The following is a 16,273-nucleotide window of genomic DNA, read 5'->3' as shown; positions in this document are numbered from 1 at the left end:
AAGACACTCTTATCTAAAATTTGTCCCCCTATCAAATCTTAAAAGTGCAACTGTGTGTACCCCAAAAAAGGTATATACTCCATCTAGTTAGGTTTATACAAAGTAAACTCAAAAACCAGCATGCCCCAAACAGCGAAGACATGAACTTGAACTACAGCTGAAATTTTGGGATATATATACTAAGTTATCTTTTTTCCTATGGTAGTCCAGCTGTGTAATTAAGAAAATATATGTACTTGTAGATAAATATGGCAGGACAGTAGGCAAAAGAACCACCGCTACTTCACACAATTCACTTCACCTTCTATTTAACAAATAAAAGTCCCAACTCTTCCAATGGGTTCCTGCAATTCTAGGAGGATGCCCAGGCAGTTTTCACTACATGATACAGTGTTACGTTAACATCCACACCAAGCTGTTCTACCTGCACAAGTGGCTTCTGCAGCTGACAAGCATTTGACAGAGGCATAAGAGAAAGCAGTTTAAACAATTAAGCACATTCTGTCTGCAGCTGACCTCTTATGGCCATACACCTGCAAAAACTCCACCTCCATTGCAATGGGGACACTGAAAAGTGGAGCAGTTCACCATAGTACAACAACCTGCAATACCTAAATGTCAAGGTAAGAGAAAAAAATAATCAGAGGGAAGAAAAAAAGCACTTATCTTCTGAAGAGAATCCATCATGACTCAGTGACAACACACTATCTTTCTTAATAATCTGAAACTCACTATTGCTAAAACGATAATGTTATAAAACAGGAATATATCAATTCAGGATTGACTGCATAAATATACACTACCCTCATGTACTTCATTTAAGCACCCTGATGATAATGGAAGATATTACTTTCCTTTATTGCTTTTAAGCCTGGTCTGTTAACAAGTTTTGACTTCCATTTGAACATCATTTCAATGAATTAAACACCTCAATAACTGTGTGTTCCTATTTTAGGAAAAAGAAAGTGTCTAAACACAGACAACTAATACACCTGTTTAGAACAGCCAGTTTTGTGCAAAAATGTCTGTTGAAAAAATGTGGCATTCAACTTTTCTCCCAGAAGAAACGCTAGCATTCCCTAAGAAGATTGACTAATGAAACATGTTTTAAAGAACCTTTTACTGAGGATTTTTTATTTCAAGATTCCAGATAATTAAGTGCATTTAATAATAATAAAGGAAAAAACACTTATTGGAAATACATACTTAAAATTATTCAAGCTAACAGTTATGGTGGACATTTCACTGAGTTACACATATTCCTACAAACTACTTTGCTCTTCACATAAATTCTTCTCTGAGCAAAGTTTTTACTACTGTTTGATACTGGTGATATGTTTGTAGATGTCTCTTGTAGGAAGGATGCCACTTGACTAAGTGTTGTTCCACACATATCAAGAGACAACAACTGAAGTGTTACCATCAATTTTGAAGACAGAATTAATGAGCATGATGCAAAAAGACAAAGTAGCTGGGTTAGAAACAAGTGATCTTCCATCTACAGAAGATGTGAAAAACTACATAAAAGTCCCTGTCCTCAGAAATACAACTATTCTACATTCATTATATTTGCAGTAGCTACAGTGCCTAACCAAGAGCAGGTCTTCCCCACAAAAAAAGTTGTCACAGAAAGGTTAGAAGTCTGCCACTGGATGTGAACCAACAGTACTGTTCAACAGTAAAGGCTCATGGGCTTGTATGTCCGTGTCTCACATTCTGATACTGAAATTGTATCTAATGGCTTCACACTAAAGGGATATTATAGCACATAGGTGTTGATGATGAAAATCAAAGGTAAAGAGATGATGGTTAATTGATGAACACAAATTAGTTAATAAAAGGTACAGCTGTACGCGAAGTATAGAAACAGAGTGGAGGTAGCTGAAAGAATGAAGACCTCCTGGATAGGTAAGACAGCCACCACAACTAGAGCACAAGTGGGTGGTAATAAATCTTTAAAAACCCCATCATGTATGTGGGACTGTTGTGAAGAGCCTTGGAAGGTTGAAAGCTTCAACACAATGAACCAAAACAGGAAAAAAACAGACGACAATGTTTTAGAGTGAAGCCAGTAAAAGGAAAGAGCAGCCAAGATTATACTAGTAGCTGGCTCACTTAAATGTGTGGTTTTATATGAACAACATATATCTGGGAGTATTTTTTACATTTTTTCTGCAGTTGATATTTTTCTCTAAGATGAAAATTAAAAATAAAACGTTTCCAAGGACTTGCAGTGACTTTTAAGGCATAAAATATGAAATTTCATTCCCCAATTCTTCCTAGTCTCCATATACACATTTCTATGTTGATTTAAGTACCTACATTGCCAAGAACTTCATATCCTCACTTCAACTGGAGATTATTACCTGAGAAGGCTATGGATTATAATACCAAGACATACAACATGGGTTGGGACAATCAAAAACCAGTATCCTTCTCAGACATTAAGTTTCCCTGCACTTTTTCATGACTTCAAAGTTACAATGCAGTATTTCACTCCCTGCTTCTGCTCCAAAATGAAGAAATCCTCCAACTTAGTTGAACTACCACATCTACAAAATATCCAGCTTTCAAGGAATCATTTCATTACAGTATTGCCAAAAGTTTTTTTCTGTTCAGTGATTTAATATTTTTGTAATGGGAAAATTCTTATGAGGAAAAAAAAAAAGGAAAAAAGAAAGGGAAGATTGGAATGATGTTTTATTCCTGTTCATATAGAAAGGGTCTCTGCCATCCAAGGCTGAATATTTACATGAAAGCAAGTAACATGATGCGAACAAAAAAGAATTGCATGTGAAAACTGGCAGAAGCAAATAGCTCATCTCTGCTTCTAAAATGCATCAGGTGAAGCATACCTGTATACGCTGTGATAAAGAGAGGCCTGAATCTGCAGGGACGATCTGTATTCGTTGTGGTGTCCCATCCATTAGTGTTTGTGTAACAGCTTCCTGGGAATGTGTAACCTAGAAAGAAGAAACAAATGTAATGGACTGACAATGGATATACTATTTTAATGGATCCACTACCTTAATGGATTAAACCTTATGGTTTCTCTGAACAAGGCCATGGAAAGTCTGACACTCTTATTCTATAAAGAATGCAAATGCTTGTAATCTAATTCAACACCTTAATTTTTCTAATCAGAAAATTTGCCTTTAAACCCATTCTGAAATACCTTCCAATGTGAAATTTACAAATACTTTAAGTAAAGTGATTAATTGTCGACAAGTCCATGTATGTCAATCCAACTGAATATTTACCACTGTTGATGTTCATGAGACACAATATCTGTCATCACAGCTGTGCTATGTTTGCACTAAATGTACTTTAATGGCTTGCTTGAAATGACAGAAGGTTTTCTTGTATGGAAACACAACAATTGGCAGTTTCAATTCTGTTTTTCTTTTAAAGAATTCTATACTGAGGAACTATTAACAAAGGTAGAGAAAACTAATAAATTGCATGAAGTTGGCAAGCAGCGTATCATATTAAAATCTCTGTGTGAATGCTCTTAGATACAATTCATGGAAGTGTTTTAACAATTATCAATATTTTTAAAATTCTTCACATCCTACAGGCAACAGCATATGGGGGAAGGTATTATTCACTACATTACCTGTCAATAAAAATTAAGGAGAACTGCCATTTGTAGCAGCTTGATCAGAAAGGTCAGATTTTTTGCAGCACAAAGAGAATTTGTCTTAACAGAGTTTACAGATGCCTTCAAATTGAAATTTTTGTCTTAAATTCCCAGGTAACTCCAGAACATTTTTGCAGTTCACAAACTGCCTGCAACATCCTGCAAATCTGTATTAATAATAATTCCCAGTATTTACACCATTATACAAATACTCCTCTGCACCTGATTCCCCCTCTGCCACTCCCAATTAATACAGAGAATATATATGTATATTGCAGTAAAGTTACTGTTTCGTAACAGGTTGTGAGGGTTTTTTGGTCCTCCTGGACTAGCTTCCTGATTTTGCAACCATACCATCATCTAAATGCTAGTACCAGCAGACAAAAGAAGGTCAGAACATGCAGCTGGAGTCAGTATGAGAGGGGTGGTGGGTAAGACTTCGTCTTACAGCAGAAATACAAGCTCCTATCAGCCTACGTTGATTTTGAAATTTTGCCCAAAAGGTGTTACTTTTGGTAGCAGTCTCATAATCTACTTGCTCCTCTCCCCTCAGTTTGGTAGGTAAAACTCTCTGATTAGTCATTCCGTGATCAGGAATAGGACACTGATGCAGGTTGAAAAGCAGCCCAGCAAACAGACAAACAAAGGCTATTATTAGCACAGATCAAACCCTCAGTCCAGATCTCCACAATGCTCAGAAGCAGATGCATCAGAGCAAATGAGAGAGGTTAAGCTGCTGGGGAGATTGCTTAAGCTGCCAGCACCACCAAAAGAAATGCTTGTCAAACTACTGCCCAAGCCATTTCTGGACACTGCTTTCTAAAAATACCCGATTTTTCTGAGTACAAGTACTTTTAAACAATTCATCCACTTCTTTGCTTAAGTAAAGAACAAAAACTGCTCATTACACAGCAGCGTTTTCAGTTCAAGAGAGGTACTTTCAAGCACTAAAATTCTGCATCAGCCTTTCAAAATGACAGGTACACGTGGTGATTCAGAAGTGATTAGAGTTCTATGTGCATTTATCTTTGCTTTACAAAATAAGCTATGTATTACAGAATTGCTTTACATTTGCTCCCTTAAAATGTCATGATCCACGCTGTGTAAGGTAAAACTGCTCTTTAACCCCACAAAATATCAGCTTGACATTTTTGCTTCTATGCAGAATACAAGTTTTTTATTGCAAGTAATTGCAAAATTTGTTAAAAATTGTATTTTATATTATGTGTGTGACAGACTGTTTCGACAACTATGTAGCTTTCCTCTGTTACAGTAAACTAGCAGGACTGTGGAAATGAACCACCATATACTCAGTGTTCCCAGCCACAGATTAAAGAAAGAAGAATGCTACAGGCTCTTGGCAGGTAGCTTCCCCACAGGAATCAGGAAATGTGATCTTGATGTAGAGATAGGAATTATCTCACACAGAGCAAAAGATGACTAGGAGACGGCAGAGTCCGAGAAACGATAATCACTGCACAGTACCCATACGGAAAGGGTTTATATTTGCTTTAATGTTTTGCTTTTATGCAAAAAGTCCTAAATCAACAAAAACACATTCGTGAACACCATTGTAAAATTGTTGCAATAATTTTGTGATTTAAAATCCTTCATGAACAACAATTAATATTAAAAAGAAATCAAACTCTATGTCACAAAAGACTTCTGACCATTATTTCGATGAGACACAGAAGCATTTTCCATTCTCCTCCATACTGGAACACCTTCTCCTTTCAAGTCTTTTTCCTTTCAGGTTCTACTCATGTAAATTTTTCTTGTAAATTCAATTAAAACTACTTCAACATTCAAGAGAATTATAAATGCTAGCAAAAATACTGCTGAAGTTCTCTAGATGTTAAACTATGATTTTTCAGTGCTTACGGTGATTAGGAATGCCACCAGGCAGTAACAGCCTGCAGGTAGGCAGGAACATAAGTTATTGCATGAAGGCCCCTGTGAGACTGCTTTCCTTGCTGACTCCACCTTTCAGGCAGCACACTCATGCATGGCATGCACCTTTGACAGTAATTTTGGCTAAAGGAGTCCCAGCTTGCACTGCCCTTGGGGATGCTTTTCAGTCCTTCCAACCATGTGCCTGGTTGGACTGCAACCTGGACAAAATAAGGACACTGATCACAACCAAGAGGGAGATGACCTTCCTCCACTATGCTGTAATTTACTTTTTTCCTAGTTTTGTCCACCACATGATGACACAGAGAGCTTACATGAGCAAGACTAGCATAGCATGAGAATAAGTAGCTAAGTGAGGATTGGGGAATGCTTAAGCTGCACTGCTCCCAAATACGGTGTGACCATCACAGACACAGTAAAACCTTGTGAAAGGACAAATCCTAATCTACACTGCTGACAAAACAGCCTTGAAAACTGTAGAGCTGTGATTTCACCATGAACAGGAACAGCCAATAGCTCTCTGCAGCACTGCACCTTCACTCTGTCTGTTTTCTCCCCTGCCTTCCTTTGGCTACCAGCCATCTCCTTTGTGCTGGCTCTGGTACTCATTGGAGCCTTCTCAGACCCTAATCAATGCTAATCCAGCAGAAAATCTCCCAATTGTTTTGGCTGGGTTATTAGCTTTCTGTTGTTGGGAAAATTAATAAGGAAAGAAACAGAAAAAGGACCCTCTCTCTCCCATGTTACTGAGATATTAAGTTAGCTCAGTGCCTCCTTGAATCACATTATGAAATTGAGAAACAACCCCCACAGAGGCTAAACACCATCATCACACCATCCTCTGAGTGGAATGTACACTTCAGCTAGCTTTGACTAGCCTTGTGCTGTCAAAAAGAGACAAATTTAAACAGGAAATACAGCCCTATTTAGACCTCAACAAAGAATTACAGTCCGAAAACAAAACTGCATTAAACAGGTGTTCTCATCTAATAAAGAGGACAAGTAATAAAAAGAAAACCTCATACATCCCATAAATCACTTAAGTCCTTTTGAGATAGCCGTAGCAACACTCAGATGCTACAAAATAAAAGCTGTGAGAATTTATTCAGAATAGAATTAACCACCCCATCCCTCACTCCAACTTTTCCATCTGAAATCAAGGCTGAGAGGAAATAAAATTACTTGAGAAGTAAGTCTGTGTCTAGACAAGAAACCAAGAGTGGATATTTCAAGCTAAAATATAACATATATTTAAGATAAATAAATTACTGCCTCTATCTAATTTAAAAGGGTGCTAATTTTAAATATTCTATGCTATGCTGAAACTTTCTAGATAACTATGTATACTCATATCCACACTCTCAAACTATCTGTGCATCTGTGGCAGTTCTCTGGCTGCAGTACACAGATTCTGCACACAGGTCACAAAAATTGAAACTAGAAATCTGTAGAAACAGTTCAGTCTTTCTTTTGACACATAGCAAGCACATATATCTGAAAGCGAAGAACGTGATAAAACTTTAATAGTGAAAACAAAACTGACAAATGAATTGCATAGTTGTAAAGTAAAAGCTGTGTCCTGACTTTTGTAACTAAAAGTGAGTAAAACAATTACACAACCAGATGGCTCTCTGAAAACCACTGCAGGCCCAAAACACAGAGCTGAACAGCTACTGACTTACTGGAAACACTGCTAGATTTTTCTTAATTTCTGTAGGGTGGACTTTGGCAAAAAAGACTTTGCAGCATAACTTTAAAATGGACATAGTAAGTTTTTCTGCCTTCCGAGGGAAGTGTCCAGAAGTCTTGTCTGTACTAAAAATTTTCTCTGCTAATTTTGGTTTTTACATATCAGTCTGTATATTTTATTATTCAATTTCTCTTAAATAGGACTCAAAATTTATGTACCTCTCCCATTTGCTGTTCAAAAATTTGATGGGCCAGTTCCTCTATGGTTGCCATGATCTCTAATCACCAGAATTTCCTGTCAAAGAAAGGAAAGAAGATGCTTAACATCTGTAGTTTCAAAAGTAAAAATATCTTGGGGAAAATATAGTTCACATAAGTGCGTTCACAGTTTTATGAAGATGACATCCCTGCAAAATTTAAAGTCTGATTATACATAAAATTAATTCTATAAAAATAATTAATTTGCTATTTGAAAACTTTGTATTGTTTTATTTGAATAACTCACACAAAGACTTCCTATTTTTCCGCTTCTGCTTTTCCAACAAGCAGTAAAATCACTGTGAGAACAGAAGTCTTCTACTGACCACGACATCAGTAGGGACATATTTAACATCTTAAAAAACTGGAACACAGACAGTTTTGTTAATGCAAATCAAGAGGGGCAAATCTAACCTCTTCTGAACTCTTTTAGATTTTTTTAGTATTAACAGGAGTGCCCGAAGGTCAATTTCGTAACTAACAGGAGGCAGTACTTGGGACACAGAAAATACGTGTTTAAAAAAAAAGATGCTGTTTCGTTATCACCACTGTAGCTACAGCATAAGCCCAAATCTTCATGAGAAGAATTTTGTGGGATTTAACAGACCCTACTACATGAATGCAGTATAAAGGATTCAGATGCATGCCTTGTTTATTTGGCAAGGCATGTATTATATTACTGATATACAAATATTCACTAGACAGTACTTTAAAGGAACATTCACAAATTATGAAGCACCATATAAACAATTTTACTGACAAAAGCTAATTAAAAGCACTGCAATACCTACTTCTTGTATGAACAAAGACAGTACTCTCACACTAATACTGGTTTTCATTCTTTAACTTCTCTGGAACTCCTAGGAATTACCACCTCCTCAGTGAATCTCTAAACCTCCCCAATGAGCCATGCAAATAAAACATTTAACTAATTTTTAACTCAAATTTAACTCAAGCTATTTCTGCTCTTAAAATTGGAAAGAGAAATCTTTCTCAACTAGCACAAGAACTGCAGGCCTTGGAGGTGTGCCCAATGGTATACTAAAACCTAATTAATGTGCGAAAGGGGAAATACAGAAATATTTGGGCACTGTACACCATTCTTAATCACTTACTAGCACACTGCATTATTAGTTAAATTAGGACAAAAGATGACAGACATGCATATAGAGATATGATTCTAAAGCTTATGCTGAAAAGCATTATCTCCTAGGAAGATCCAGTATCAGCAACCTTCCATGAGCATTCTATCAGCCCACTTCTGCATCCAGTGAGCTGCAGCACAATCACTATTCGAAGAGGACTTGAAATTTTCAAGATAGGCAATGTGTCTTATCCATGTTTTCTTCTTTTAAATAAAATACTAGTAACAAAATATTGCACTGTTTATATATACAGTGCCAGAAATGAGTGCTACTTCATTACAAAATAACAAAAAATGGCTTTGAGGAATTAATTTGCACCAGCTAGTTAGTTGTCCTACATCAGATGCAACTGCCCTCACAGTCGAGATGTATTAGTAAAACAACTTAGCTTGAAAACTGAAAGTGATTTAAACTGACATGTTTTACCTCGGAGTAAAGCAGTGAAGGAATACATATGTATTCAACTATGATGCACCAGTCATAGGGAAACTACCTCTCAGAGAGGCATAAACCATTAGCAGTGAATTTCTGAAACTTATCTAAAAGAGACTCATTTGAACTACACTTGCACGAGCATAGGACCTCAAGTACACAAACAAGACTGAACTCTTATGATGAAGAGGAATCTGGAGAAAAGTTTGAACCTGTCCTACCTCTTCATGCTGTCTGGAATAAGCACAAGGAGATTCAACCTATGGATGCAGAACCAGCTGTCAAAGCTAGACAAATCATCTGAGTTTGAGCTCATGAGGCACGCACACAATGGAAAACGAATGTACTCACAATTATTGACAAGAATTTACATATTAATCACATGGTGTTTTATATTTTGACACCTGCACTTTCAATTTAAATAAACATTCAGAAGTATGTTCTCTTGTGTGTTGTTGCTTTATTTAACTCAGCGATCCCTAAACCAAAGGGCACTGAAAAAAAACAGTATTGTAACACCAGTACGCTGTACTAAAATATCTTAATTGAAACCACCTCCAATAAACCATGCAACTTTGCTCTGAAGAGCATGCATAACAGTGAAAAAAAGCACCTTCAGTATTTCAATTATAAGCTTTTAGACAGCATTTCATGTTGCAGATCAACTACTGAAATGGAGAGCTGCAACAGGCATTCCTATCCCATTTCCATTTTTATAATTTCATCTCTTCATGCTCTGAAAAGTCAGTTCAAGCAACTGAACTGGCAGAAACCACTTTCTTACTTGCAGAGTCAAGGAATAGTTTCAAAAGCAATTTGAACAGAATTTACAGCTCACCCCTAGGAAGGAGGTCCTGCTTGCCCTGACCAAGCTGGGATGGTCTTGACCACACAGTAGAAAATTTAACTCACTAAAAGGACAGAAAACTCAGCTGGCAGAAATGCACCAATCATCTAGGTAAGCACACTGAACTGATTTCTTTTGCAGTCAGATTCATTCTATGGCAGACAAAAGGGAGAACATGTTGTTATAAGTCAAGAGAGGGAAGAAAAGAAGGAAGATTTAAGGAGGAGGCAAACCTCCATTTCTGTTGTTGCTGGCGGGGAAGCTGATAATTCAGTTGAACTGCACCATGAAACCATACTCTTTGCTTTTGGCCCAGCGAGCTGCCTGATGCAGCTCATTCTAGAGTCAGACAAGCCCAGAGTCACTGAAGAAGCAAGGTCACCTCTCTGAGGAGCAGCTATGTGTTAAGCTGTGCATCTTGCTCTGGGGACAGGGGAGCAGGACAGGTCAAGGAGAACTACCTACAAATTCTCAGCTAACTTTGGTACAGCTGTAAAAGGTTTTGTAGTTCATGTTTTGCTTACCTAGGGTATCTGTGTTAGACTTCACATCAGGTATGCTTAATCACTCTTTAGACATCCCTGCAAGGAATTAAGCAGAAAAAAAAGCTTCAGCTGTTTTTCTTCTATTATGTAAATTTTAAAATTTAGCACATTTTTAATGTTTTTAAAAGCTTATTTTCCTGAGTTGCTCCAGCCAACATTCTCAGAAGCTGAATAGCTTCACAAGAAATAATAAATATATTCTAAACTAAAAGCTACCTGAAATTGAGAAATGTTCCCTAAACACCTTATAACCTTCATTTCCCAGCAAAGAAAAGCTCTTGGGGGATGAGGAAAAGGCCATGGATGTTGCCTACCCAGAATTTAGGAAAGCCTCTGACACCATCTTCCACAGCACTCTACTGGACAAACCGGCGGCCCATGGCTTGAACAGGTGTGCTGTTCCCTGGGTAGGAAACTGGCTGGCTGGCTGCGTCCAGAGTGGTGGCAAATGGAGCTATATCCAGTTGGTGGCCACTCACAGTGGTGTTCCCCAGGGCTCAGTACTGGAGTCAACCCTGTCTAGTATATTTATCACTGATCTGGGCACCCTTGGTAAGTTCGCAGATAACGCTAAGCTGGGCAGGAGTGCTGAACTGCTGGAAGGTAGGAAGGCTCTGCAGAGGGATCTGGACAGGCTGGATCAATGGGCTGCGGCCTGGGGGTGCTGGTCAACAGCACCTGAACATGAGCCAGCGTGTGCACAGATGGCCAAAACGGCCAGTGGCATCCTGGCCTGTATCAGCAATAATCCAGCAGGACCAGGGCAGTAACTGTCCCCCTGTACTCGGCAGCGGTGAGGCCATGCCTCAAATGCCGCGTTCAGTTCTGGGCCCCTGACTACAATAAAGACGCTGAGGTGCTGGAGCATGTCCAGCGAAGGGCAACGGAGCTGGTGAAAGGTCTGGAGCACAAGTCTGATGAGGAGCAGCTGAGGGATGTGGGGGTGTTCAGCCTGGAGAAAAGGAGGCATGGGGGAAAGTTATTGCTCTCTACGAGCACCTGAAAGGAGTGAAGTTGCACCACGGGAGGTTTAGATTAGATCCTAGGAAAAGTTTCTTCACTGAAAGGCTGGTCGGGCATTGGCGCAAACTGCCCAGGACATGGTGGAATTGCCATCCCTGGAAGTGTTCAAAATGCATGTGTGTGTGGCACTGGGCTTAGTGGCAACCACAGCTGTGCTGGGTTAACAGCTGGACTCGATCTTTTTTCAACCTTTATGATTCTAAGTATCATCGGCCTGAGTTTTGATCTTCAATAACCAGAAGTGATCTTCAAGGTGTTCTCATCTAATGTGAATCTTCCTGATTTCAGAAATGCTCTTTTCCATGCTTGTCAAAACCATGCTATACACCTTCAAAGGACACATGAGGCCATATATGAGAAATGTTTATTGCTAGTATAGGAAAGAAGTAGACTGAGTCAATTAATTGGCAGATTCTTCCTTAGAATACTCTGTTCTCCTTTCAAAATGAATGAAACAAACCAATATAAACCAAACTTTATTCAGATGCTTAAGACTGCTAATCACATTTATATTTCCTTTCTAAAGTTATCTAAAACATTGAAAGGATGAAACCTGGAATTCTGCAAGACCAGAGACCACAATGTAAAAAAACCTGCACATACTTTTAGGATCTTATTTATAATGTCCAACAGTTAAAAAAACCGTAATATTAGTTATATTAGGACTACAAGCAAGAAAGGAGAGCCAAGGCTTCTGCCAACACATCAAGCACTATGTTATTTACAAACATTGCCCAAATAATTTTTACCTCATTTATATCTCACTTTGAACACTCTTGCAAAAATTATTTTCAACTGCTGCTGTTTCAACCAGCAAGCCTATAGCTGCTTAAAACAAGCTCAATTGCTCTACTGGTTTCCCTTTTTCACATCAGACTAAGATCCTTGCCTTTACTTTTACCACAAAATTTCTGAAAAACGCAGTGGTAAAAAGTGCTTTGTCCCATGGCCATTTAGTTACTGATACCGCCACAGCATAAGCTCTTACTCCTTCTACAACTTTTTGCAGATCTTCCATTAAGATCTGAAACACTCTAAAACTACAAAACAAACATAACCTTTCTAAAATTTTCCTTAAAAAGGATGTGTTGCTGACAACTATGTCAAGTTAACAACATTAAGACTGTCAACATGATTAGACTGCTGCCTCTGCAAATGTACAATACATTCTAGTTTGGCACCCTTGTATTCCCTTAGTCTGTGATGATCCCTTTGCATATTTTCTTATTAGTGGTAAATTTCTGAGGCCAGGGAAAAATCCCCTTCTCAGAAGATACCCAGCACAGAAACATTCTGTTTCTGTTGCTCTAGCTACGGAGTAACACAAATATCAGCATCTGTACTCACACTGATTAGACCTGCTTTACAAGGATAATCACTACACTTGTTCTCAAATTTATTTCTTGAGTGTTTCACAGCATTACTTGCCACATAATTAAATAAAAAATGAAGCTATTTCAAAAACACTTGAAAAAAAAAACAGAAACAGAATTATATATCCTCCTCTTTTCCTTAGAAAAGCTCAATCCCTCCATCCACTAGAAGCAGCATCTAAAAGCAGGCATTTTGACAGAAGGCAGGCATTAGACTTCCTCTTAAATGCATTAAAATGCATTTATTGCTTCTCTCTTCAATCTTCAGACTCAAAATGCTACCAAAATATTTTTGCCTGTAAATTACATATTGTTAATTTATGCTCCTGGTAAATGAGTTAGTGAGCCTTCTTGGCAAGACTCAGAATTACTTTTAAATGCATCACTATCCTCAGTTAGTGTAAACTGGGTGGTGGTGAATCTGGCATCATCAAGTCCAATGGTGTTCCACTGCTACTTTAGATAAGCACTCTGTAGGCCACCACAGCAGTGGAAAACTTTCATTAGCTTGCACCAATTAAACCCATCCTCTCTACTTCTTCCTCAGCTTTTATATGCCAGAGTTTTCTCAATGTTTCCATCAAAACAACGTATTAAATACTTACTTTTTAAAGTATTTCAGGCTTACTTCAACTGAAATGGGTCACGAAACATTCCCATGAGAGCAGACAGCAGTTTTGAGGGTTGGTAGTTAGAAGCACTAACCTCTCCACTAGTACAGTTAAGTTATACCCAGAAGACATCACTGTTTAACTTACCCTTCTTCAGGGACAAAAGTTATACAACTTTAATTGTCCTAGTAGGAGGTTCCTATTAATAGCATTTTTTAATATTACACCAGTGTAGACTAAGGACTTTAAAAGCAGTAGCAGAAGTATGTTTCTTTATGTTTGGATGCTCAATTTGATATAAATGGTAAACATCTCTCATTTTATTATATTACAGCGCTAGTATAGCTGCCCCACTATCAAGTGCCTTGATTCTGGCGTAATACCCTTTAAATGAGTAAGAACAAACCACATCAGCATGAAGATACAACATGAGAAAATTATGTTCATTCCAAAGATCTTCAGTTTACTTTGGAAAAAAGTGTCATACCCCTGACCAGTTTTACTGGTACAAAAACAGTATTTGTAAAATTTTTGTAGTTTACCCTACCCTGCTGGCACTGTTAAACCAGTTTGACTCTGTATGCATAGAAGAATCATTATTCATTCCAATTACTATGTACGGAATGTGTCTTAATACAGGGGTCTTTCCAGATTAAATTAACCTGTTAAACCAATGAAGTTACACAAGTATGTTCTAGATACTTTAGAGGTACAGGTACATTAACTAGTTATGACTGCAGAAGTTACTGTGAACTTTACTTTTTGTTCTTTTATCAGTGTGCTGGTTTTGGCCAGGGAAGAGTTAATTTTCTTTGCAGTAGCTGGTATGGAGCTGTGTTTTGAATTTGTCCCAAACACAGGGTTGATAATACAGAGATATTTTTGTTATTTCTGAGGAGTGTTTACACATAGCCAAGACCTTTTCTACTTTTTGTGCTGCCATGTTGGTGAGGAAATTGGGGGTGCGTGGGAGGTGGGTGGCAGATACAGCCAGGACAGATGACCAAAGGTATATTCGATACCATATGACACCATGTCCAGTACATAAAAATGGAAGAAGGAAGAAGAAGGAGACAGAGTGATGGCATCCTGCCATCACCTTGGATATTCAGCCAGCTACCTGCCCTGGAGATGGCTGAACACTTGCCTGTCAATGGGATACAGTGAATTAACTCTTTGTTTTGCTTTGCTTGTGTGTGAGGCTTTCGCTTTCCCTACTGAACTGTCCTTACCTCAACCCACGAGTTTTTCAGCTTTTACCCTTCTGATTCCCTCCCCAGTCTCACTGGTAGGGGAGCGAGGAAGTGGCTGCCTGGGGTTAAACCACGCCACACAGTAAGGACAAATACGGGAAGGTCAACATGACTTTTTAGGAAAGCTCAAAAAGTTCATATAACAGAAAGCTAACTGGAAAAGAAGAAACTTAATCTCTCCCTGTAGTCATACTGCTTCAGTATGAATGATTTCAGTACACCTTAAAGTCAGATAAGGATTTTAGCTCAGGTCATCACATTGGGCTTACAGGCGCTCTGTACCTTAAAATGGAAACTAGTCCTAATTTCCATTATCAAACTAATCATATACTAATTAAGAATTCAGCATAGCCTATGCCAAACTTCTTTAATAAACTCCTACACATAAAATAGAATGCACTTAACAATCCCTCTATGATTAAACGTGTCCGAGTTAGTGCTTAAATAAATTAGAGAACCACCAAAGATCTCTTCATACTTTAGAGCAGTTTTCTGCAATGCTTTATAGATAATAAATTAAGCCAAGGAATCCAAATACATTTGTGAAACAAATGATGCTACTGTGCTCAGTGCTTCATACAGGAAAAGCTCAATGAACATGGCAAGCTAAATGAGCTGTTCTTGGATTATTGTTCTATAAACCATATTGTTCAAGAGGGTAGACCAGCTGGTAGACTTAAAGCAGTAAGATTCTCTTTATCAATGAATTGAGGAATATTTATGTGACCCTTGACACCGAGTTACATACTGTTTTTTAAATTCGCATGAGATCAAGGTTTAGACAGTGCATATATATGAGACAAGTATCAACAGGAAACTGAAGCAGCTGGACCCGCAGGCAAGTGAGGGAAAATGAGATGCTTGCAAAAGCATAACGGAGTAATTAAAAGTCACACAGCAATACAGAAAGATGCATTTGTAGGCATGCCTGTGCAATTAATTTAAAATCAGTGCTCTCACTACCTTTTCTTGTAAGCATGTGCTACAGTGTGAGGAAACAGAATCACTAGGACAATTTTTCAGATGACCAACAAATCATTTTTACAGTTTGGGCCACCAAAGACATAGTCCCACTTTTAAGCCTTGTCTTCTGCTTCTTTTATCATGGTATCTCTAGAACCTGCCCCACCAGCTACAGGTGAGCTGACTTAGCTCATTAGTCCCACAACCAACTGGGAAAGGAAGGAGGAGGAAAGGCAAGGGGGCTGCCTGCAAGCAGAGTCTACTCGCAGGAGCACTGGCTACGTGCCAGAGCTAGATAAGGAGACAGCCATTTAATCAGGTCAACCTGCCCTGTGTAATGCCAGCCATAGCTGCATCTCCACCTGAAGCCTGCAAAAGGAAAAAAATGAGAAAAAAAACCCACACTGGTGCCCTGCACCAGAGCTGAAGCTGCACCATGAACCACGACCAGGAAGCTCATCTGACTGAAAACTTCCCCATTCACTGGATTAGGTTCAGCTGGGTCCATTCTAGCCGGCACAGAAAGATCACACTAACACAGCACGGCAAGTGCAAAGCCTTCTTTGTGAACACGTTGAGGCAG

At 38.5% G+C, this 16,273-nt stretch overlaps 1 protein-coding gene across 15 annotated transcripts in view; it reads right to left on the bottom strand.

Annotated features, from left to right (window-relative positions):
• The window catches only part of NR2C1 (nuclear receptor subfamily 2 group C member 1), a 54,234-nt gene that overhangs the window by 32,762 nt on the left and 5,199 nt on the right, over positions 1 to 16,273 (bottom strand). For 7 of the 15 annotated variants that reach the window (XR_004239632.1, XM_032106121.1, XM_032106117.1 and 4 more), the window contains 3 exons: positions 10,447 to 10,503; positions 7,460 to 7,535; positions 2,856 to 2,963 (listed from right to left, as the gene is read on the bottom strand). Coding sequence is in view for 14 of the 15 variants with exons in the window: in XM_032106121.1 (XP_031962012.1) it covers positions 2,856 to 2,963; positions 7,460 to 7,513 (162 nt within the window). In the remaining variant the exon portion in view is untranslated. Of the gene's footprint in view, positions 1 to 2,855; positions 2,964 to 7,459; positions 7,536 to 10,446; positions 11,363 to 16,273 lie in introns of those variants that run through there. The other 8 variants (XM_032106128.1, XM_032106126.1, XM_032106125.1 and 5 more) reach the window with 5 other exon arrangements.

This window comes from Corvus moneduloides, chromosome 4 (assembly GCF_009650955.1).
Source record: "Corvus moneduloides isolate bCorMon1 chromosome 4, bCorMon1.pri, whole genome shotgun sequence".
In the NCBI taxonomy this organism is placed as follows: domain Eukaryota; kingdom Metazoa; phylum Chordata; class Aves; order Passeriformes; family Corvidae; genus Corvus; species Corvus moneduloides.
The sequence above is the reverse complement of the archived record's forward strand: the minus strand, read 5'-3'. Positions and strand labels throughout refer to the sequence as shown.